This window comes from Diachasma alloeum, unplaced genomic scaffold (assembly GCF_001412515.2).
Source record: "Diachasma alloeum isolate Michigan unplaced genomic scaffold, Dall2.0 Dall_scaffold_00711, whole genome shotgun sequence".
NCBI lineage: Eukaryota > Metazoa > Arthropoda > Insecta > Hymenoptera > Braconidae > Diachasma > Diachasma alloeum.
In genome coordinates, this window is record NW_021680842.1 from 66894 (window position 1) to 91506 (window position 24613).

The following is a 24613-nucleotide window of genomic DNA, read 5'->3' on the forward strand; positions in this document are numbered from 1 at the left end:
CCGAATTGGTATCTAAATGTTAATATTTCACATTTGACGGGAAAGGACAGGGATAATCCGATATTAATGGATGGGTGCTCCTTAACCATTCGAAAACTAGTACCACACGGTACTATTTCTTCACAATGTCCGTAAACGGCGTTTGATGAACACGAAGTATCCGTAAAATGACGTTTTACGAACAGTGTGAAAAACATCCGAATTGACTTCTAAAAGCTGATATTTCACATTTGCCGGGAAAAGACAGGGATAATCCGATATCAATGGGTGGGTACTCCTTACCCATTCAAAAACCAGTACCACCACGGTACTATTTCTTCACAATGTCCATAAACGGCGTTTGACGGCGTGATAAAAATCGCATATTCGGATTTTTTAGTTCATTAGACCTGTGCGCGCGCTCATCTATTTGTTGTGAAAATGAAGAAATCGAATTTATTAAACTTCATATACTCATAGATGTTTTATAAATATTGATAATGACTTGAAGAGAATTAAGAGAGTAAAGAGTGACACATCAATGAATAATTTTTAATCTTCGATTAAATCTTTTTTTTTTACTTTTTAAAAGAATCTGATTAAAATCTGTAATTGTTGAAAAATGAGGGGAGGGTTATGAATTGATTTCCTAGAAAACTGAAAAAATTGCTTGAATTCGGAAAATTTCACAGTTTTCAAATAACCGTAGATCTTCAAAGATTTTTCTCGAATTATTTGGGAAACCGAAGAATTTTCACTTTTATTTTTTCTTAGTAGAGTTCATTATTTATGTATGAAAATCTGAGAAGCAAGAATTGATCATTTTTGCATCTTTGTATGATAAATATAAAAAAATTAAAATTTGGGAAGTGAAGAATAATTGGTGAGTTAAAAAAATTTAGAAATACTATGTTTTTTTTCTCATGATCAACAATTAGGCAATTTAGATATTTTTTGATATAAAGATAAACTTCACACATGGAAAAATGATAAATATGACGCAGAAAACATTTTCGGCTTTTGAAGAATTTGAAAATACCGGGGATTTTTGTCAGCGACTACTTCACGTGACTCATTGATCAATCACGGTCAGGCAGTTTCGAGATATTTCGATTTAAAACAACTTCACGTTTCTTTCTTTCTTTCTTTCATCGGATCTTTAGTAACAAGATCTATGCGCGCGCTCTCGCACGCGCTGATCTATTCATTTTTTGAAATGAAGAAATGAAATTCATTGAATTTCATTTTCTCATGAATACCTTATAAATATTGATAATGAATCAAAGAGAATTCGACTAATGATTGAAGTGAATAGCGACGTAGAGTAAAAGAATCTATAAAGAATTTTTCATTTTCAATTAGTTATCTTCAATTTTTTTAAATAATCGGTCTCCATAAAAGGACAGAATTTATTAATTTCACCGATGATATATATACATGTGAAATATATATATTATTATATATATGATGTGAAAAAAAAATTTACCATTGAAGAATTTGAAATTATGTCACTGAAGAATTTGAAAATGCCGCGTGTTTTTTTAATGAATAACTTCGTGTGTCACATATTGACCAATCAGAATTAAGGATTAGCGGTCAGGCAGTTTCGAGATATTTCGATATAAAACAACTTCACGTTTCTTTCATCTTTAGTAAATAGCATACAGACACCTTTAAACAAAAAATAGGGAATTTAAATTTGAGCGATTACAAAGCTTCCATTCGGAAGCACTAGACAAATGTGAAAATTGAAAGATTGCGATGCTTCCTTTCGGAAGCAAAAAAATTATGACCGTCGGGTCCTAAAGTCGTGTAATGACGCCCCTGGAGCTGCGTATCATCATGGCTGCGTCGGCTTTGCTGACAGGCAGTTTACACCGATTTTTACCCTTCATCCATAGAAGTATTAGGAGCACTAAGCTCAGTAGATTAATTACTGCAGAGAGTCCTAATAAAATTGATCAGTCACGAAGGTGTAACCATTGTTCCTCCACAATGGCAAAGTTTCAGTATCCGGAGACAAGGAGAGATGAAGAATTTTGTGAGAATTATCATGGCGTTGAGGTTAGTGTTATTCAAATTTTGTTTTTCAATATCAACACAATATGTTTCCTTTCATCATTAGTCAATCAACTTTTTAATTTTATTCCCCTAGGTGAAGGATCCTTACAGATGGCTGGAGGACCCCGAGGGAGAGGAGACGAAAGCCTTTGTTGATGCTCAAAATGCAATAACAAGACCTTTTTTGAATTCCTGTCCAGTGAGACAAGATATTCACGATCGTCTCAAGCAGCTGTGGGACTTTCCCAAATATTCGTGCCCTAGGAAACATGGGGACAAGTATTATTTCTATAAAAACACAGGGTTGCAGAACCAAAGGTGAGCGACAATCCCATGAAAAAACTTGAGAGATTTTTTATTGGAACAAAATCAGTACTATGTATTCAATACTTGGTTACGTTGAAATAGATAATAATTCGGAAGTAAAGTTCCATTTATATTTCATTACCACATCAAGGTCATTGAAGAGAATTGAACTCTGATTATTTTTCTGATCAGGAATGGGGTTAATTCATTTTTCATAAAATTCAAAAAGCAAAAAAAATTATTCGTCATTGATAATTTTTAAACTCGTTTGGCTAGGGTATTTCGACATAATTTTCATATTGGGAATATAATTTTTGCTTATTATTTCTGATTTTTTTCTAGATTTCAATCTTTTATCTAAACTCGAAAAGTCCTTTTTCTGATAAGACTGTGTCATTTTTGTACTTTTAGATTAATTATTATCAATAATATTAGACTATCGATTGAGCACAAACTCAACCCGAATGTTTCTATTCATATTAACCCCTTACGGACAGGGCCCTTCTGTTACCAAGCGTGGTGTGTACTCAATACGACTCGAATCTAATTATTTCTAATGAATAGAAAATTATGAAAGTGGTATCTAATTGAAGTTATAGTATTCCTGTGTCCAATTTTGGCTGTCTGATCAAGTTATTCTTTATAGATTTCGATACCATGCATCGACCCCGTACGTGAGGGATTAACTTTCGTTTAGAATTTATATCAGTTTTTAATCTTTAAAATTCAAGTTATTTCCGCAGTACTTGAGCACGAAAATAATGTTCATTAATATTTCATTACCATGTCAAGGTCACTGACGAGAATCAAACTCTGATTACTTTTATATTTAATGATGAGGAATATGATTGATGGAAAAGAATCACATTCTGATTTCTTTTCTAATCAGGAATGGAGGTTAATTCATTTTTCATCGAATTCAAAAAGCAAAAAAAAATGATTCGTCATTGATAATTTTCCCTATGAGTTCTGACTTTGATGAGTATAAAAAATTAATACATCAAATTCCTTTGTCAATATTTTTTTTAAATAGTATCTCGTTTGACTAGGGTATTTCAACATAATTTTCATATTATATTATTTCTCGTTTTTTGAAGTTTTTTGAGGTTTTTCCGAGGAAATCGGAAGAACGAATTGAAAAAAATTGGCATATTTTTATACGGAAAGTGTGTTCGAAGACGCATATTTTGTGAAAAAAAACTCAAATCGGTTGATTTTTACGGAAGTTACCGGCATTTGAAGATAAAACTTGCAAAAAAACAGGGCTGCCCACAGGATGTTTCAAAAAATCTGAAAAAATTTGAGAAGTCATATTTTTCCATATACAACCATAGGAAAAATCGGCAATATGATTGGCGATGGTGAGGGTTTTGACCTGGATGAGTTCACATGGAATACCCCAGGAGTAAATTGAAAATATATAAAAGTCAAAAATAAGGGCTAGAAATGAAGTCCAGAAATGAGTATCTAAAATAAGGTTCAGGGAAATATCTGATTAATTTTGAAGTTCGAAGTGTATTTGCCGGATTATTTCCCATATCACCATTTCGATAAATAGAATTGTGATATTCAATGTCATCGTGGTAGAATCGAAAATTTTTTTGCTTCCCAATGGGAGCTTTGTAATCCTTCAGATTTAAGTTTTGGATTTTTTGTGTTATATCGACCCAGTACGATCCAGTAAATCCGAAAATACAAATTTTAAATCTCGTCCATACAAGTGCGTGTATGGGCGTACTTTTGTAACAAAGTTTTTCTTCAAGTTTTGTTCGCTGATGAATGGATGGAATTGAATCGTTTTTTTTTCTTTTAAAATGTACGTATTGTTGAGCCCTATCGATCACCATTCATTATAATTTAATTAATCGATTAGTTGTTTAAAATTTCGCATTTTTTCAAAAATCAGACGGCCCACGATAACTAAAACAAGGAGGGAACAGCGAGCATGTGACAGTGCGCTATGTGACAATGAGCATGTCACTGACTGATGTCTTATTTTTTTTCACTATCAATACATTGATGGCTGGCTTCCAAATGGTCTGAAATATTACAATAGTTTATAGCTTCACAACACTAAATAGCAGCAAAAATTTCAGATGGAGGTGGCACTTCATGGGTGCTATCAAAATTCCAATGTTTCGAATACTTGGTATGAGCGGGTATACATATTTTCTGTCCAAGTTTCAAGTCGATAAGGTAAATGTCCCGGTACCTGGCTCAGTCCCAATAGCTGAATCGCCGAGTATCCGATTGCCAATTTCTTTCGATAAGTAATTATTTCTTCTCAAAAATGATAATATTTAATTTTTTAAAGAAGCGTAGGGTTTCAATGATTCTAAGGAAATAAATTCCATGCAGTTGGTATTCCCAAAAAAATTTGGATTCAACAATTAAAGTTGATACTCGGTTGAATTGCTCCCTTCGGTCCGATTCCTAGTGTCAACTGCTAAGAGGTGACTCATCAAATGATAGTGATTCATTCAGTCATGCGAGTATTGAAAAATTAGTTAAACAATTCATCAAGCAGGGACTGACTTAAACTTTCGTAAAAGTAGTCAAAATTTCGAGACAAACAATTTTTTATACCAATAAATAGCTATTCAGGTATTGGGCCATCAGGCCTAACCTATGTCCGAGTAGCTGAATTCGTTGTTTCACTATTAAGTTTCGTATTGTTACACGTATGAGATATTGTCATAAGTGAAACTATCGAAAATCCTTCAGTGCACGTGAATAAAATAATCAGAAATTTTTTTTTCTTCAAACTAAATTTTTCCTCTAGAGAGAAATTTTAGAGTCTGCACACCTCCCGACTGGAATCTGAAGAGTGTTATTTTATTGAGAAAACTTACTGAATGTTTCTTCTATTTGCATAATGTCATGATGATGATCCATTTGTCATAATATTCGTACCAATCTATTATTTAATGAACGATATTTATTATTAAGTATAGATTTCCGTGGCAATGACTTGTGATTCAACTACTGGGACATGGGGATTCAGGTATTGGGACATGGACGTTGTTTGGATTCAAGNTGGTATGAGCGGGTATACATATTTTCTGTCCAAGTTTCAAGTCGATAAGGTAAATGTCCCGGTACCTGGCTCAGTCCCAATAGCTGAATCGCCGAGTATCCGATTGCCAATTTCTTTCGATAAGTAATTATTTCTTCTCAAAAATGATAATATTTAATTTTTTAAAGAAGCGTAGGGTTTCAATGATTCTAAGGAAATAAATTCCATGCAGTTGGTATTCCCAAAAAAATTTGGATTCAACAATTAAAGTTGATACTCGGTTGAATTGCTCCCTTCGGTCCGATTCCTAGTGTCAACTGCTAAGAGGTGACTCATCAAATGATAGTGATTCATTCAGTCATGCGAGTATTGAAAAATTAGTTAAACAATTCATCAAGCAGGGACTGACTTAAACTTTCGTAAAAGTAGTCAAAATTTCGAGACANTAATTATTTCTTCTCAAAAATGATAATATTTAATTTTTTAAAGAAGCGTAGGGTTTCAATGATTCTAAGGAAATAAATTCCATGCAGTTGGTATTCCCAAAAAAATTTGGATTCAACAATTAAAGTTGATACTCGGTTGAATTGCTCCCTTCGGTCCGATTCCTAGTGTCAACTGCTAAGAGGTGACTCATCAAATGATAGTGATTCATTCAGTCATGCGAGTATTGAAAAATTAGTTAAACAATTCATCAAGCAGGGACTGACTTAAACTTTCGTAAAAGTAGTAAAAATTTCGAGAAAAACAATTTTTTATACCAATAAATAGCTATTCAGGTATTGGGCCATCAGGCCTAACCTATGTCCGAGTAGCTGAATTCGTTGTTTCACTATTAAGTTTCGTATTGTTACACGTATGAGAGACTGTCATAAGTGAAACTATCGAAAATCCTTCAGTGCACGTGAATAAAATAATCAGAAATTTTTTTTTCTTCAAACTAAATTTTTCCTCTAGAGAGAAATTTTAGAGTCTGCACACCTCCCGACTGGAATCTGAAGAGTGTTATTTTATTGAGAAAACTTACTGAATGTTTCTTCTATTTGCATAATGTCATGATGATGATCCATTTGTCATAATATTCGTACCAATCTATTATTTAATGAACGATATTTATTATTAAGTATAGATTTCCGTGGCAATGACTTGTGATTCAACTACTGGGACATGGGGATTCAGGTATTGGGACATGGACGTTGTTTGGATTCAAGTACTAGGACATAGCTCTTACATAATAAATTCGTTTAGTTTGATGTTTGTTTAATATTTTTATAGCTAAAAAAATTTTTTTTCTATCAAATAAAGTTGGATAATCCTCGAGAATAATTCCTCTATGACCAATATAACCGAATTTATTTTTATGCACGTTCTTTCATCGACTCCATTTTTGGACGAGCTAGAGTGTTTACAAAGTTTTTCTAGGAAATAACAGAAAAACGGAAATATCTCCGACACTACTGATGCGATTGAACCCATTTTCAATACGAAATATTGCTATCACGAGAGGAAGATTCTGTCCAAATATCAAGTTGATATATCCATTTTTGCACAATCTAGAGTGTTTACAAAGTTTTCTACGAAAAAACGGAGAAACTCGACTATCTCGAAAACTTCGTATGAACTGATATATGTATATATTTTGATTGATTTAGATAGAAGATATCGAAACGAATACTTTGAAAACAAAAAAATCAAAATCAGTCCATTAGTTTTGAAGATATTTACGGAAAACGATTTAAAACCGAATCATTTTTTCTTTAAAACTGTTAGATCGATCGAGCTGAAATTCTGCACAGAGTTAGTCCTCATTAAGACCTATAATCTGATAAAATTTCAGATTTTTTGGAATTACTTTAGCCACTTAATTAGTGAATTTTTTAAAAATTGACCACTGGGAAGGGGGCGGTGGGCGAATTATCGATATAATTCTCTTCTGATTGGTCCATGGGAGGTTGAATACCGCAATTCTATTGTTCGGAGGGGTGACAGGGGAAATAATTATCTTTATTCAACAATTTGCTACGAGAGAAATGCACTTAAATAATATTCTCATTCTTCTAACATTCTTTTCAGTGTTCTGTATGTTCAAGACACTTTGGATTCAGAGCCCAGAGTATTCCTAGATCCAAATACACTGTCGGAAGATGGTTCTATCGCCATTACGAGTACAAAGTTCAGTGAGGATGGTAGCATATTTGCCTATGGATTGTCAAGCAGTGGCTCTGACTGGAGTAGTATCCATTTTATCAATACAAATACAGGTTTGTTATTTTTTACAGATATCTACACTCAGAGAAAATAGTATATTTCGTTACGAGTGCGGAAGAGTTTTTCGTTACGAGTGGCTCGTGGGATTATATCGCTCGCCTTCGGCTCGTGCTATAAATCTCCCACGAGCCAAAAAACTTCCCACGAGTATCGAACGATATTTTTCATCACGCTGTGACGAAAAGTGAACTTTTCGGTACGCTCCGCGTGCCTAAAAGTCCAATTTCCGCCACATTGTGATGAAAAATATTGTTCGTAACTCGTGAAAAAATGTTTTTTAGCTCGTGGGATTATATCACTCGCCTTCGGCTCGTGATATAAACCTCCCACTCGCCAAAAAACACTTTTTTGCACTCGTTACGAAATATAGTATTTCATCACAACGAGTGGAAAAGGGGCGTACAGCGTGATGAAAAATATTTTATATTTCATATTTTATTTTTAATATTTTATATATTTTTTTAGAGACTTTTGAAATTCTCATTTTGAGATCGTAAGCCTCAAAATAAACCTTATTCTTTTTGCATGAATCTCTTATCTTTGAATTTTAGGTAACCGCAACAAAAAACTATTCTCCTTTGTTTCGCATAAAACGAAAAAAAAATCATGGAAGTATAGAATAACAAATGGGCAATAGTTGGCCAGTAAATAATAGTTTTTCAAAACAACTGAATCTATTTTTACGGCTAAAAATTTTCATCTCAGTATAATCTCCAAATGTTCAATGCGAGGTTTTTAATTTTTTCAATAATTTATAATTTGCCATTGATTCAGTTTGAACGAAATTTGTTTTACTAAATGTTTCTTTTTTCTCAGTGTGTATTGTGTATAGAATTCCATCGATATCCCAAAAACTGATAAATTTAGATGCCCTAGATTTCCGGGAATATGTTCTGTCGGTTATTACTTCTCACATTTTCGTGATAAATTAGACCCTGTTCGTATTTATGTGACCAAGTTTTTCTTTAATTGCTCGCTAATGAATCGATGGAATCTATTCTTTTTTTTCAAATGTAGAATCAAAAAGGGATAATCGGCTAGACAATGGAATTTTTTCTTTTATATTAGCGGATCTTCGAATCACTTTTTTCCTTCAAGTATTAGAGGGACATCAATATTTCAGCGAGAAGGAATTAAAAAAATACAATAAAAGTGGGTGGGAGAACTAAAGAATTAATTTTTCAATGTCTCCGGAAAGTTTTAAATTAGATCTTTTTCTTTTGACCAATGACAGAATACCCATAAATTCGATTTCAATCTTTGTCTTTTGATAGAATGAAGAGAATTACATGAATATCAATAAATTACAAAAATCACGAATTGGAGACTGAAATTTTTTAGAAAGGGCTGATCGGCTAGAAACTGGAGAAAATTTGTTTTTCTTCGAATATAGACGGGATATGAATATTTCGAAATTTTATGATCTAACTTTAACGAAAGAAAATGAATAAAATACAAAAAACATAGGCCAGAAGAAATTTAAAAAATTAATTTTGCAATGTCTCCCCAAAGTTTTAAACTCAATATTTTTTTTTTTTGAATAATAGAAGAACACCCATATATTCGATTTCTATCCTTGTCTTTTGATAGAATGATTAGAATCACATAAATTTGTTTTTCTTTGAATACGGACGGTACTGAATATTTCTGAATTTTATGATCTAATTTTAACGAGAAAAAATGAATCAAATATAGAAAAACGTAGGCCAGAAAAAAAATAGTTTTGCAATGTCTCCACAAAGTTTTAAACTCGATATATTTTTTCGAATAATGGAAGAATACCAAAAAATTCTATTTCCATCTCTGTCTTTTGATACAAGGAATAGAATAAATAACAGAAATTGAGAATTGGAGACTAAAAATTTTATCTGATTATTATTATGTAATTTTAAAGGAGAAAAGTATCCCGAAGTCCTTGAGAAGATCAAGTACTCACCCTTGACGTGGACACATGACAACCAGGGAATATTCTATGGAACTTATCTAGAGCAGAAGGGAGTAACTGATGGCTCTGAAACACTCTGTGCAAGAGACCAGAAGTTGTGTTACCATCGAGTGGGAACTCCACAGTCTGAGGACGTCATCGTTGTAGAATTCCCCGAGGAGCCCCTCTGGAGAATGTATGAGTCATTTAGGGTCATTCAAATCTGTGTGGAAATGGTGACTAAAGATCATCGAACATTTACCCGAGATTATTTTGCGATTATTTTATGACCGAAGTGGTTTATCAGGATTCGTCATGAGACCTATTCGTAACTCTTGTAATTTCTTGCGAAAGGGGTCACTTGGGGAATGCTTGTGAACCTCTTCGTTTTCACGATATTCAGGAAATAATAAGCGCGTAAATTATCGACTTTGTACCCTGAAATTTTCCCAAAATTCTCATAATTTTTTATATTTTTTTTATTGTTTTAGAGTGACGTAGCCCATATAGTAGGTTACTTACACTGTCATTGACATTTAATATACTATATTACATTCTCTTATTTATCTCACGTGATTTATATCTGCAGTTGAAGATCTTTCAAGTATTTACTTATCTTCTCAATATATTCATGGTCAGTTGCATCTGTAAATTTTTTGTAGTTAAGGATATCCAATTACTTTGGCTATTTTTTCTCCAGTGAATTCATTTGAGCCCCATTGACCCTTTGTTTCCGGACATTTTACAATGATTTTGTTATTTAAATTTTGCAGTTCTGAATTTGAATCTCCATATTGAACCGTTAAAAAACATTTAAAAATCTGAAAATTTAGAAAGTGTACTTTTAGGGGAAGATTGATTTTCTATAAATAAATAACTTTCATAGCAAAGTTATTCATATTCAGAATTTTACTAAAAATCGATTTCACGCCCAAAGAAATAAGGTTTCTGAAAATATAAACAATTTGCATTATTTATTTATAAACTTATTTATAAACAACTTCAATGATTTATTCAAACAACGAATGTTTGCATAATTCTGTGCAAAATGTAATTTGAATGACGCTGAATATTCACGATTTTTTTCAAATTATTGTTGACTCTATAGTGGGCTCTATACTAAACTGTCAAAAATACTTGGATATCGTTAAGTGATTTATATCTACAGTTGACAATCTCTCAAGTATTAATACATCTCCTCAATATATTTATGATCAATTGCATTAGTAATTTTTTTTTATAAAGGGCATGGAACAACTCGATTTTCTCAATATGTCTAATAGTTTCTCGTAAATTTATTCATGTATCATTGCTGTTATTTTTTGTGACAGTGGAGCAGAAGTAACAGATTGTGGAAAATGGTTGATCATTACTCCTCTGAAGGATTGTAGAGATAACCTGGTGTACTTCACAGCACTCAAGCCAGGAAAGAAAATCGATGGAAAACTACAGTTGACTAAAATAGTTGAGAAATTCGAAGCTGATTATGAAGTTAGTACATTAATTATTATATAATATCCATTACAAAGCTGTGAAAGAAAGTCCCGAAATGTCCAGAAAGTCCAAAATTTTCTATGAAAATCTCTTGGCATTTTCTTCTAATTCTTGTGCTTGCAGAATAATCTACGAATTTCACTGGATGATTTCCATTTTTCTGAAACTTTTTCTTTCAAAATGATTTTTTTTGCTTCCGAATGGATGTTTTGTAATCGCTTCAATAAAGTTTCCAATCAAACCAGATGTTCCAAAGGATCGTGGAGAAATAAATTTACAACATCGATTAAATTGTCATAGTGCGGCGTTTCACTAAATATTTTAGCTTCATCAGGCTGTTAACGCATTCAATGCAAAGTTCTAAACGCTAACAGTAGTGCAGGAGTATCCATTAGCACTAACTATACTCAATTCAAAAAATACAATTATCCACTTGTTTTCATTTTCAGTACATTACGAATGATGGCACCAAAGCAATCTTCAGAACCAACAAAAATGCCCCTAATTACTGTCTCATATCCATCGATTTGGAGGATTACGCTGAATCCAAGTGGACTGTATTATTACCAGAGCATTCAGAAAGAGTTCTGGACTGGGTTGATGCAGTAGATGGAGATAAATTGATGGCATGCTTCATTGAAGATGTCAAGGTAACTTGATGAGCGTGTAGAGAAACAAATTCGTAGTTTTCGCAATCGTGTTACTGATTTTTAAAAATTCACGGTGCTAAAAGGCTTTTTACTGAGGTAGAAAAACAGGGTGTTCATTTCAAGGGAAAAGTCTCTAAAATTTGATAGCAAAAATTTAATTTCAAGTCAAAAAAGCTATTAAGGCCCGGGTGTGCTATCTTTCCCACGTTATCTCGATGTTTTTTTTTTCATTTTTCGTCATCTGAAATTGTCAATTGAGTCCTGCATCATGCAGAAGTTTTGAAAAATTATGAATGAATAATAAAAAAAAGTAGAAGAAATTCTTAATTTTTTCAAAAAGCATTTTTAATTTATATTCAGATTAAGTTGAATAACACGAAATTGAAAAATGTGTCGGATTTACGGTGACAAATGGCGGCCTGTCACCCAATATCAGGCAGGGGAAGACTGATTTCGTAAATCTTTTCCCACACTGCACAGAGACATTTATTACGGAAAAGGCTCTTTGAAAAAAGTTGTAATATTTTGGAGAATTTTTTAATCACACTTTTATCACATAAAAATGGCAGATGACTACATACCACTGTTTTGAAAATTGAGATACCTGGCTGTCACTTCCCATGAGGAGTTAGTGTTTTGGAACCCACCATGGAAAATGACAACTAATAGATAATTTGCCACAGTGAATCATATATTTGTAATTTTCACTTTTTTCAACTCATTCTCAATCTCAATTGAAAACACTCTTTGAAAAAGTTCAGAATTTTTTCTATTTTTTTTATCATTCTATCATAATTTTTGTGAATTTCTACATGATGTACCACTCAATTGGCAATTTTGGATTAAAAAAGATAAAAAAAATCCAGATAACATTCGAAAGATAGTACACCCGAGCCTTAAGTCCTGAATCAAGTTTCAAGTTTCCGTTTTTGAACTGTGAACATTCGAGAGGGATAAAATTAGGCAATAATTGAATCTTAATTGAGTCAAGTTGAGTGGTGATATACTTTTAATAATAAAGAGGTTATAGGTATGAATAGATCAATTTCGGAATAGGGAAATTCTTCAATTTATGATCGAAAATGATATAAATTTGAGACCTCCAAAGTTTTGGAATTGTATTAGATTTCAGTGAGAATTATTGAAAATTGTGAATTTTCCCTCCGATTTTTAGGGAAATTTGCTTTAAAAATGAGTGAACATTTCATCCATTTTCAATATTTTTTACTCACTAGGTTTTAGTACGACAGAGTTTCGAAATTCAGAAATTTTTACTGGAAACTAAGAACATTTTTTCCATGTGAATAAGAATGTTAAATCACTTAATAGGAAACAATCATTATTAACTAGTCATGGATGATAATTCAACCATTGATTTTTTATTTATTTAATTAACCATCACTTAAAATGGGAGTACATTATCAATAATGTAATTATCTTCATATTCCTTCCCCACTACAAGAAAGGAATTGAAAATTTGCTCGAAAATCACTCATATGTGAAATAATAATTCAATAATTAACTAAAACAATTAGTGAATTATTTCATTTCATTCCTCAAAAATTGAAAGCACAATTGTCAATTGAAATAGATGACTTCTGAGTACTCATTGATAATGAATAGAAACAAGTTTCAATCACTAGCAATCAATCGAGTGAAATTATGCAAATTTCCTCCGATTTGTAGGGAAATTTGCTTTAGAAATGAGTGAAAATTTAATCCATTTCCAAGATTTTTTGCTCATTAGGTTTTAGTACGACAGAGTTGTAAAATTGAGAGATTTTTACTGGAAATTAAAAACGTTTTTTCTTTGTGGAAGAGAATGTTAAATCACATAATAGGGAACAATTATTATTTACAATTCATGGGTGATAAATCAACCACTATTTTTTAAATTAATTAATTAACTAATTAATCAATTATTTAACCTTTAATAAGAGTCGGAGTACATTATAAACAGTGCAATTATCCCCATATTCCTTCCCCACCACAAGAAAGGAATTGCAATTTTACTCGAAAATTATTCATATGTTAAATAATAATTCACTAATTAACTAAAACAATTAGTGAAATACTTCCTCCCATTTCTCAAATTGAAAACGAAATTGTCAATAAAAAATGATGACTTGTGAGTCCTCGTGAATGATAAATGGAAACAAGTATCAATCAATCATAATGTTAACTGTTACGGGAATAAAAATCTTGAAGAAAAATATACAAATAAAATAAATTGCACGAATAGTCAATAAATTGCATATTTTTTCCAGCACGTTTTGCAACTGCACAGTCTCAAAACTGGTGAAGTACTGCGAAAATTTCCACTAGATCTCGGCACAATAGTGGGTTACAGTGGTGATAAGAAGTACTCGGAAGTCTTCTATCAGTTCACTTCATTTTTGACCCCAGGAATTATCTACAGGGTTGATCTCAAGAGCGATGAAGAACCAAAAGTGAGTACTGAACAAAACACAATTCATTCAATGACTGGCAACATCGGCACGTGGCTTATAAAATTTTTAATTAACAGGTATTTCGAGAAATCAAAGTCAATAATTTTGATCCAAAGGCTTACAAAACGTCGCAGGTGTTTTATACGAGCAAAGATGGCACTCGAATTCCCATGTTCATCGTTATGAAGGCGGTAAATATTATCTGTTACTGATGTATTTAGTAGAGAAGTGCTGAAACAGTTTGAGTTAAGAACATCTTCATTGTTGATTGCCAAATGCAGTCAGCAATGAATGGTGCTCAATAAATTCATGGGAAATTTTTTTTCTAGCTCGCGCAATTGTCTAGAGGAATAATCTCGATAGATTTTGTCTAAAAATCAATGTTTTTCCTAAATAATTACCAGATCGTGAAGACTGTTCCTCAGAATTTTTCAATTATTTGGACTTATCTTCATTGTTAATTGTGACTATTGTGGTAATTCTCTTGGCAATGATTGAAATAATTCTAAGAGATGTTTTTCGTAGAAATTTCGTGGGCTACAATCAATACTCTTCGTATTTTTTTCCTGTAATTACTCATTTGGTGGAGAATTATCTCTGTGAGAGATACCTATCTCGAATATGCTATTTTTAGACCATGTCCAGATGTGTGTATGTCTCCTCTGTGCGTATGTGTGTATGTGACCGATCGTTTTTCGACGATAATTGAAAAAATAATTGGTTACATAAATCCAATTGTGATTTGAAATATTCTTCTCAATGTCATCTTGACCGAGTTCGATCATGAGATTGATTGCATCTGCTGCTGAAAAAAATTATTTTGAAACCAATATTAAGGGAAAGTTCAACAATTTTAACATTGGGGCAATGCTGGCTACCAACGTTGGGACAATGTTGGCTACCTACGTTAGGGCAAAGTTAGCTGCCAACGTTGGGACAATGTTGGCTGCCAATGTTAGTGTAATGTTGGCTGCCAACGTTGGCACAATGTTGGTTGCCAACGTTGGGAGAATGTTGGCTGCCAACGTTGGGACAATATTGGCTGCCGACGTTGGGTCAGTGTTGGCTGCCGACGTTGGGACAATGTTGGCTGTCAACGTTGGGACAATGTTGGCTACCAACGCTGGGATAATATTGGCTACTTTAGTGTAAGGTTGGCTGTCAACATCGGAACACTATTAGCTACCAACGTTGGAGTAATGTTGGCTGTCAGCGTCAAGGGGAGACTATTTTTTTTTTTATCGTTATTTTTACATCGCTTCGACCCGGTTTGAGTATACTGCGATGATGATCAAGACTTTAAATGGTTAGATCGCACCATTCTACCCGGCCGGGATTTGAACCCGGAACCTTTCGCATGTGAGGCAACGAACTTACCCACTGCGTCAAGCCACCGGCCAGGGGAGACTACTATGAGTTTTAAAAGTCGCGGGCGACTGGAATGAGATTTCTCATGCCTTGAAGATCGATTATATAGGTCTAAAAACAAATAACTAGTGCAAAAAAATTAATCATTTATTGTTCGCTTACCCCACACATGCTTAATATGTTAAACATAGCCCACGGCCTCCAATTTTTGAGCCATTTTTTTTTAATTTTTGAAAAAATGTGTAAAATAACAATGACGAATTAGTTTTTTGAAATTCGACTCCTACACAGCTAATTTCGTTTTGTAATATAAAAATTTGCGTCATTCATGTAAAATAGATAAAACTTATAGTAGTCTCCCCTTAAATTTGAACAATAACAAAGCTTCCATTCAAAAGCAATAAAATTATGAAAACTGAATGAAAAAGAAGGATACATCATTGACAGATATTTTTACAGCTTATATTCTGTTGCATTTAGAATGCTGTCCTGGATGGATCTATGCCTGCACTACTCTATGGCTATGGTGGCTTTAATATTAGCGTTCAACCGACGTTTAGCGTCACTCGACTTGTATTTATTCAGCATTTCAATGGACTCCTGGCTGTGGCAAATATTCGGGGTGGAGGGTACAGATCGTTCTTCAATAAAATTAATCTTCCCTTTCATAAATGGAGATATTTCTGTAATTCCGTTGTTTTACCACAGAGAATATGGGGAGAAGTGGCACAACGGTGGACGTTTTCTGAATAAGCAGAATACTTTTGACGATTTTCAATGTGCAGCTGAATACTTAATAGAGAAGAAGTACACAACGTCTAAAAAATTGACGATTCAAGGTGGAAGTAATGGAGGATTGCTCATTGCTGCTTGCATCAATCAGAGACCTGATTTATTCGGTGCAGCTATTGCAGAAGTTGGGTAAATATAGACAATGTTTTTTAACTATTATTTCAGTCGGGAAGCCTTCGTTAGATGGAAAAATTTTAATAAGAGCTTTTTTTGTAGAACTCATTCTGCTCTACGAAAAATATTTATTCAGAAATTTCTCCATCTCCTTTAGATTTCGAGATATTTTTGAAAAACTACTTTTTTGGAAGGACAAAATTTTGTTTTTTTCTGCATTTCATCTTTGAATTTGTGACAGCACCAAAAAAAAATGCTTTTGTTAGTAAATTTTCTGAACTTTACGAAGGAAAAAAAAAGATTTGGGAACGACCCCAAATAGCCGTTTGAAACTTTCTTTTTGAACTTTCTTTGCCGAAATATATGAATACATAAAGAAAAAAATTTTTTTTTTCGAAAAGCTGAGAAAATTTCCGACGAATTCTATGGCTTAAAATTTTTGGATCGTTCTTAGTGGCTCGTAATTAGAATTGAAGAAGTTTTTAGAAGAAAAAAACATTCAAATTTCAATAATTAAGTTAGAGAGCTCCGATTGCCCTCATTTTTCTTCTTTTGGACGATACTTTTCGATAACAAATAGAAAAGAAACGTTTTAGAAATTTTGAGACAATTTTTCATATTCAGAATTGGCGTATCCGCTCATGTATAGAATATTTTATGTGACGGATACATATATACTATATTACATATGTATTTTTTATTCCAGTAAGAAATGAATTTCTCTTTTTTTATAATTACTGTAAACAAGAGCTTACAATACATAAAAAAATATACATAGACATCATCAAGCGGCTTCAAAAATCGTTACACTGGATTTTTTTAAAGTGAATCATTCACCTAGTATAGCATCCGATAAATAACCATGAAAATATTATTTAGTATATTTTATTTTTGTATAATCAACTTATTCATTTTTCAATAAACTTAACTAATCATTAATTAGATTATTTTTGAATAGTAGACTCGATTTGTGGATTTAAACTTTGGCTGTGAGTTCGAAAAGAATGGAAATTTTGTTGAGCGTCTGTGGTTATTTAAAAGCACTTTTAATCATAGAAAATAGACTTGCTCTGATGTTCAAAATACATCAACTACGCATGTATTTTGAGAACAAGTAATTTTAGAATAAAAAATCAGAATTTAAACTTAAAAACTGATGAAATTTCCAGTGAAAGTATCTATCCGTAGTTTCGTCTGAACTCATTTTCAGGTGAAATTATTCCGTAATAACAACAAAAATCTATTCCTCTTTAAAAAAATTGAGGTCACCTTTTGTGTCAGCAATCTATTTCGCCAGGGATATCCTTAGGGATATTTAGGGCTTACGAACAAGAATAATCTTTGTACGGGATCCTAGATTATATAAATTGGTTTTTTTAAATTTCCTTTGGAAATAAATATTTTAAAATCCCCTTGGAATATCTCAATTATTGATTGATAAAAAATTGATGATTACGCCTTCGAAACAAATATCTTCTATTTTCGAAAAAAGTCAATTTTACATAAACGTAACTATGAATACCTTTAAAAAAAGAAAAATAATCAAAACTTGATAAGCAATAATCACCAACACTTATTAATGAATGGACAATGAAATGGACAATGAAACAATTATTTATTGTCCGAAATAATATGATTCTAGCTACAATAGATCGTGATTAAAATATATGTTCATTAAACTTTACTTTAATTTCCTTATTAGTATTTATTTTATTAAATTTTTTAAAACTTCATCCTCAGCCAAAAAGGCGCAAAACTACTACTACACAAAGGTTTTTTATTCAACAAATTACGAATTTGTGGAGCAGACAAACATGTTAAGTAAATAATAATGAATAATTACACCGAGGTCGGTAAAAACGTTGTAATATTACTTCCAATAATAAAAACGACCAATAATAATTAGACCCCGTAACAATTTGGATCGTAATATTATTTACCGTAATATTATGGCGTAATATTTTTTACCGTAACATTTAGATCGGATACTACGTTAACACTGGGAAGGTGGAATGATTTTCTGTCGAAAATTCTCATGAATAATTTGTCCTAAAACGAATGTAAAATTTTCAGAGTTATGGATATGCTTCGTTTCCACAAATTCACGGTAGGCTATGCTTGGGTGTCCGACTACGGTAGTTCTGACGAAAAACAACATTTCGAGAATCTGATGAAATTTTCACCACTCCATAACGTTCGAGCTCCAGAGAATGGCACTCAGTACCCTGCAACACTGTTATTAACTGCTGATCACGATGACAGAGTTGTGCCATTACACAGTTTGAAGTTAATAGCTACAATGCAGCATAAACTTGGGAAGCTGCCGCAACAGAGTAATCCAATTTTGGGAAGAATCGAGACGAAAGCGGGGCACGGGCATGGTAAACCCACGACTAAAATCGTAAGTATGAGCAGGAGGAAATAATAAAATGCTTAATTAAGGTGACGGGATTTCCCATAAAAAAAATACGTGATAAAAATGTTTGAAAAAATTGAAAATATTCTGGAACATTAGTGCAAAGAAAATAGACTGAGAGAAAAGCGAACAAGTTCTCAAACAAGTCTTGCTTGGGCCGACAAAATCGTTAATTGAAAATTACCAAAAAAAATTATTGTTTGGTTCGAATTTGAGAGTCTCAAACATGAATAATTTCTCTGCTTTCAACAACAACTAAATATTTGGCTTAAGAGGCGGATCGTTCACACAAGACGGTGCATTTTCCGGATAAAAATATATTTTACAGAGGGAAGTTTATAAAGAAATATTTTATTATTATTTTATTTAAAAATTTATTTTTTGTTTGCGATTATTGAATAGCCGAAACGACAAACTAGTATCCCCCGTTTCATATAAAAAGAGCATTTTCCGGGAGCGCAATACGTATGGGCCGATCCATGCCACTTTATGCCCTTTTTGGGCTATTGGAAGTTCCACTGAGAGAAAAATTTCGTAATACGTAGACCATATTTATTTGAGAGAAGTAAATTATTTTCAATGGTTTTAATCTCAGAATGTTTGTGGTTCACGGAACTCGAATGAATTCTCATTTATCACTATCGTTGCACATTATATCAGGAATATATTGCATATCGAAATATTGGAACTGCATAAAAAAAAAATGAAAACAATGAAGACTTGAAGATTGACCATTCTTCTACGCGATTTAGATTTCGATTTATTCAGCTGTTTTTACAGGTGCAACCTTGCAACAGGATAATTGTACATATTTAAGATGACTAATAAACAATCCATAATAACTACTCTGACTTTGCCAATACAGAAAAATTAATTTAAGTTGAGACCTTAAGAGCGAGAAGGGGACAGGTTCAATATTAAAAGGCTTAACTAGAAGAATAATATACAACAATATAATATACTATAATCCAGTTCAAATAAAATTCAGATAATCAAAGTGTGCTATGTGGAAACTCTAGAATTTTCACGTCACAATTCAACGTCTAATGCCATTAAATGCATAATAGTGTACAATTACATAAAACAATTACCACTGGGTGGCTAGAGTGGCTTAAAATAGTTTATGATAAGATTGACTTTCTGGATTACATTACGTGGCTATCGAGAAAAAGAAAAGCCCCCAGTCGGGGTGATTGAGGTGCTGAGGGCAGCGGTCCTGATCCTCAAAGCACATTTAAGGTCCGGGTGTACTATCTTTCAAATGTTATCTCGATTTTTTTTTCTTTCGTCATCTGAAATTGTCAAAAAAAGTAACAGGAAGTTACTATGTGTTACATTTATGTTGCAATGAAACATTGATACCGAAATGCAATGATTATAATAATCACTGGATGATAGGATTTAGAATAGAAATAATTACCAGTTTTATTGAAGGTCAGATGATTCAGTTTTTTGACATATGACGTTTTTATTCAGCTTAATTTTTGGTACAGTCAATATGCACAATGAATCATATTAAGAATCGTAATTCGTACAGAAATGGCATTCATAAAAAAAATGTTGCAAACAAAGTGATTTTTTGCACCAAGAGCATCTTACTACTTCAACATTGGGAACAGCCTTCAATGTCACTGTGGATGAGATGATTGTCCAAATGCAAAATCGTCAGAATTTTCAAATTCATCAGGTTTTTTAACAATATCACCACTTTGAAACTAAGCGTAACGAAATAAATTTTGATACCTTGGTGATGATAATTGATTATGGACTAAAGACTGTAACTTTATTATATTATCCCTCAAGTGTAAATTAAGATCGTAGTCAAGGAGGACAACAGTATCCGAAAAATGACGGACATAATTTTTCCATATTCTGAAACCATATACATCAAGGGGTTGAATTTTTCCAGTTGTACCCTTTGGTATCAACAATTGTTTACTTGGAGGAGTTGCTTCTTGTACCGCTTGAGGACAGTGCCCGCTCCACGAATCTATCAACAGTAGATTTCTAGGTCGCACATTCGGACAAAACGCTTCCTTCAACCAGGTTTTAAAATGCTCTAAAAAATCAAGTATTTTTTAATAATACCAATTGTTGTATTGAAAATATCATAGGCTCTTGTCTTGAATATCATCTCACCTGAAGTAAGTTTTCCCGATTTTGAAGCCGTGACGAAAATATTGGATGGTCGAAAAAGATTGTGTTCCACCATTGGGCCAAAAGTTCCGGAAGGTTCTTTCAAAACCAGAAAGAGAGGTGATAGTAATTTACCATCAGCAGAAATGATGGGTTATATCGTGTAACTATGTGTTGTTGAGGTTACCGATTGTACTATACACGCCACTTGTTTTGCGCGTTCCTCAGCTAAAGTACGCCCCGAATGAAATTCTAATTGAAAACCACTTTGATCAGAATTATAGATGTTTTCTGGGCCATAGGTAGCAAAATGAGGCTGAACTTCCTGGAGAAATTCGTCTGATTGTTTTTGTAAAGCTTCTCGATTCTCCAATGTTTTCCGCGTAACGAATTTATTAATCTTTCGGGATGTAATACGGTGTGCTTTCTTGAAATAATGCAACCACCAGGGCGAAGCCTTGAAACGAACGTCTTTGAATCCGATTTCTTCCTGGGCTTCCAGAGCCCACCTTCGTACATCAGTATCGTGAACGATTAATCCCGCATCAATAGCATTCTTCATATTTTTCAATGTGTACTCCGAAATACGTTTCAACTTCTCCATATATGTCCCTCCTTTATTTATTTGGTGCACCCAGCGTCGTAACTGTCGACTCGATTTCATCTTTTTAAATCGATGTGCAACAGTTTTTACAGAGAGGTTTTCCTTTGTTTTTGCACTTCCCCAGAACTCAACTGCTCTCTTTCTATAGTCGAAATCTACGGATTTCTCATCCTCCGAACTTTGAGATGATTCTTTGGTATGTGGTTGAAATTTTTCATCCTCGACCGCCATCATTTCTATATCTTTATAGAGCTCTTGAAAATCTAGAGATGTTTCTTCAATCAGTTCAACGCCACTGTATTCCTCCATGGATTGAATTAATATCCTTTGGAAGGTGTCCGCTAATTCGCGTTCCTCATTGTTCACAGGCGTTTCAGCAAGATTTAGAACTTCAAATGTTGTCATGAGAAGTCTGATAACGTTATTTGGATTAACTTTCATTATGAAACGGGCACAGAAATACGATACTCACAGAGAGGCTGTTTTCGTTGATGGACACTTGTAAACTGATTGTGATTGTGTTTGCATGAGGAATTAAAACGTAAAACGCTGATATTGTAAGCCGTGCATATTTATCACCGTGGTGTTATTGTTAAACAAGACAGATGACATTCGGATGGATATTTGTATAACTCTGGCATACTGTTCTGATGTGGATTTGAATTATCGCGACAATGTCATTATCATATGTCCTCATTAAAATTTTTTCAAAAACAATACAAACATCAGGGTCGTAAGATCATCTCATTTGAAAATTATTTTCAATTCATTCTATTCTACACCACTGGCCAAATTTTTTCCAGGAAAGATCCAAAAGGGACATTGCGTGTTATTTTCATGCTTTTTCAAATCGGAATCATTCCATAAAATTTCGGGCAATAGTTTTTTCATGAGGAAACTGACTCTTCGCGGGGGTAGTTTGACCCCCAAACTTCATCCTCCGGAGACGATTCCAATGGTTTTTTTCATCATTCCCCATGAGCTTTTGTTTACACTGCAAAAAATTTCAAAGTGGACTAATTCCAGGAAATTGATCTTCTTTTGCCTTTAAATTGCAATTTAAAAAAGAATGCAAAAAAAGTATTTTTGTATTTTTTTATGCACTTTCAAATGAAATTGGTTTCATGAAATTCGGAGCGATATATATTTTTTTTATTGAATAAATGACTTCACGGGGGTAGTTTACCCCCGAAATTTCACTCCTCGGAGATGATTTCAATTTCTATCCTAATCATTTTCCATGAGCTTCCTGTTATATTGCAAAAAATTTGTCTAAATATTCTCGCTATGTGCGCAATTGAAGAAATACCCCGGGAAGTGATCAACTTCAAAGGGCAGTTTCACCCCCTAAACACGGGTATGGGCCGATAAAAAAAAATACATGGCACTTAGTTTTGAGTCCTCTATAACATATTCAAGTTTCATCAAAATCGGAGGCGGACACCTACCTAGTGTTCCTTGTCAGTTGACAATTTTGGATTACGAAAGATAAAAAAAAATCTGGATAACATTTGGAAGATAGTACACCCGGGCCTTAACGTAGAAAACAGTTTCTTAACAACCAGATCAAGGTTCTCTAGTAGCAATACCAAAGTCCCATTTGATTGAGGACCTGGGCTCGAAGAACGTAAATAGTATATTTCGTCATTAGGCCGAAAAAAACTTTTCTGGCGAATATGAGGTTTGCAGCACGAGCCGAAGGCGAGGGCTGCAATCATATTCGTCAGCACACGTGTCTCAAGAAAATATGTTTGAGATATCATAAACTTTTTTTCTCAGTGTAGTAAATTGCGTTGCTATTTAGCGCACTGCGAGATTAGTGTCAAAAGGACTCCGTCCTTGATGGATTAACGAATTATTATAAACAATTAACAGATATAATAAAAAACCTGACTTCACCACATAATTTGGTAATCAATATTAATTGAATGCCGTTACCTTAAACAAAAGGAAATCAAATGATTGTTTCTATAATTGCTTTATTTTTCTTATGATCTTAGATTGAAGAACGCACCGATATACTATCATTCATGACTCAAACGCTGGGCCTGAAGTTCTACAAATGAATAATAAAACTGAGGAATTTATCATGAAGTGCAAGTTTTTCACGTGGGAAATAAATTTTTTTGTATATTTCCTCGATTACATTTTTTCCCATTAAACCTCGATATCTGTTTTGCTACTCAATACTGTTATTTTTACAGCTGCCCACCACCTGCAATATTTTGGACAAGAAGTCGTATCACGTGTCCAGCACGTGCCAGACGCTTATCTCGCCAATATGAATACACGAATACCCACTTTTCCTTACGATGAAGTTATTTTAAACGACTCGGAGGAAGGAAAATCGAAATTGTATGGAGGAAAAAAGGGGAATATAAAAATTGAACGACCAGGCCAGATATAAATGATGAATTTTTATAATACTTGCGAACGGGCGCTTCACGCCCGTCGATAGATTATATTATATTATATTTTTATTATTTTCTTTCCAATTTTTTTTGTGGTTAGATTAAATTAAATTTATTGGATTCTATTCCCATTGTAGTATACAAATTGTGGGAACAATTTTTCTCATTTTCAAATGAAGAGATATTTATGTTAAACTAAGCAAGACGCGCGCTTAGCGCACGCTAGTTAGGCTGCATGGTTCTGATACTGAATTCGACACTAAAGAACTGATGCAAATATTTGTATCTGTTCTTCAATCTCGAATTCTTGAGTCAAATTCTTGATTGCATCGACTGATCGAAGTCACTTGACAACTGCACCAATAAGAAACTACATCAAAATTGCAATGTTCCCAGCGAATGGAACCAACGTAATGTCTATACACAGAAAAACATTCTTGATTCAAATCGAATATTAAGCCCTTAATCGAACCGATTAAGATTTAATTAAATCAAGAATCATACCAAGCAGATTTCATTAATTTGGATTGAGTATATCCAAACAAGTCATAGTGATTTTTTTTTAAATAGAAGTAGGAATTTTCGCCTCAAACTTTTATAAGTCTGCGAAAAATGGCTGAAATA

The 24613-nt window shown here is 33.3% G+C and overlaps 1 protein-coding gene across 4 annotated transcripts; it reads left to right on the forward strand.

Annotated features, from left to right (window-relative positions):
* Positions 1-1637: 1637 nt before the first annotated feature.
* LOC107044293 (prolyl endopeptidase) lies at positions 1638-24109 on the forward strand. Of its 4 annotated transcripts, none has more exons than XM_015266104.2 (13): positions 1638-2043; positions 2135-2358; positions 7436-7623; positions 9525-9750; positions 10886-11045; positions 11498-11698; positions 13966-14148; positions 14226-14339; positions 15997-16145; positions 16225-16437; positions 18496-18823; positions 23579-23687; positions 23783-24109. In XM_015266104.2, the coding sequence occupies exons 1-12, from the start codon at positions 1795-1797 to the stop codon at positions 23642-23644; spliced, it is 2301 nt and encodes a 766-aa protein (XP_015121590.1). In that variant the 5' UTR covers positions 1638-1794; the 3' UTR covers positions 23645-23687; positions 23783-24109. The 4 variants fall into 4 exon arrangements, 3 of the variants coding, with proteins under 3 accessions (XP_015121590.1, XP_015121591.1, XP_015121589.1); XM_015266105.1 differs by having other exon boundaries at positions 23579-23674; XR_001461330.1 differs by having other exon boundaries at positions 1639-2043; positions 23579-23706.
* The last annotated feature ends 504 nt before the right edge of the window (positions 24110-24613 follow it).

Bases quoted from the DNA above. Each gene is read 5' to 3' on its own strand.
- LOC107044293 (XM_015266104.2), top strand. From the start codon at position 1,795: ATGACGCCCCTGGAGCTGCGTATCATCATGGCTGCGTCGGCTTTGCTG. The intron at 11,699-13,965 runs GTAACTTGATGA...TATTTTTTCCAG, and splicing joins GCTTCATTGAAGATGTCAAG to CACGTTTTGCAACTGCACAG. The intron at 16,438-18,495 runs GTAAATATAGAC...TAAAATTTTCAG, and splicing joins GCAGCTATTGCAGAAGTTGG to AGTTATGGATATGCTTCGTT.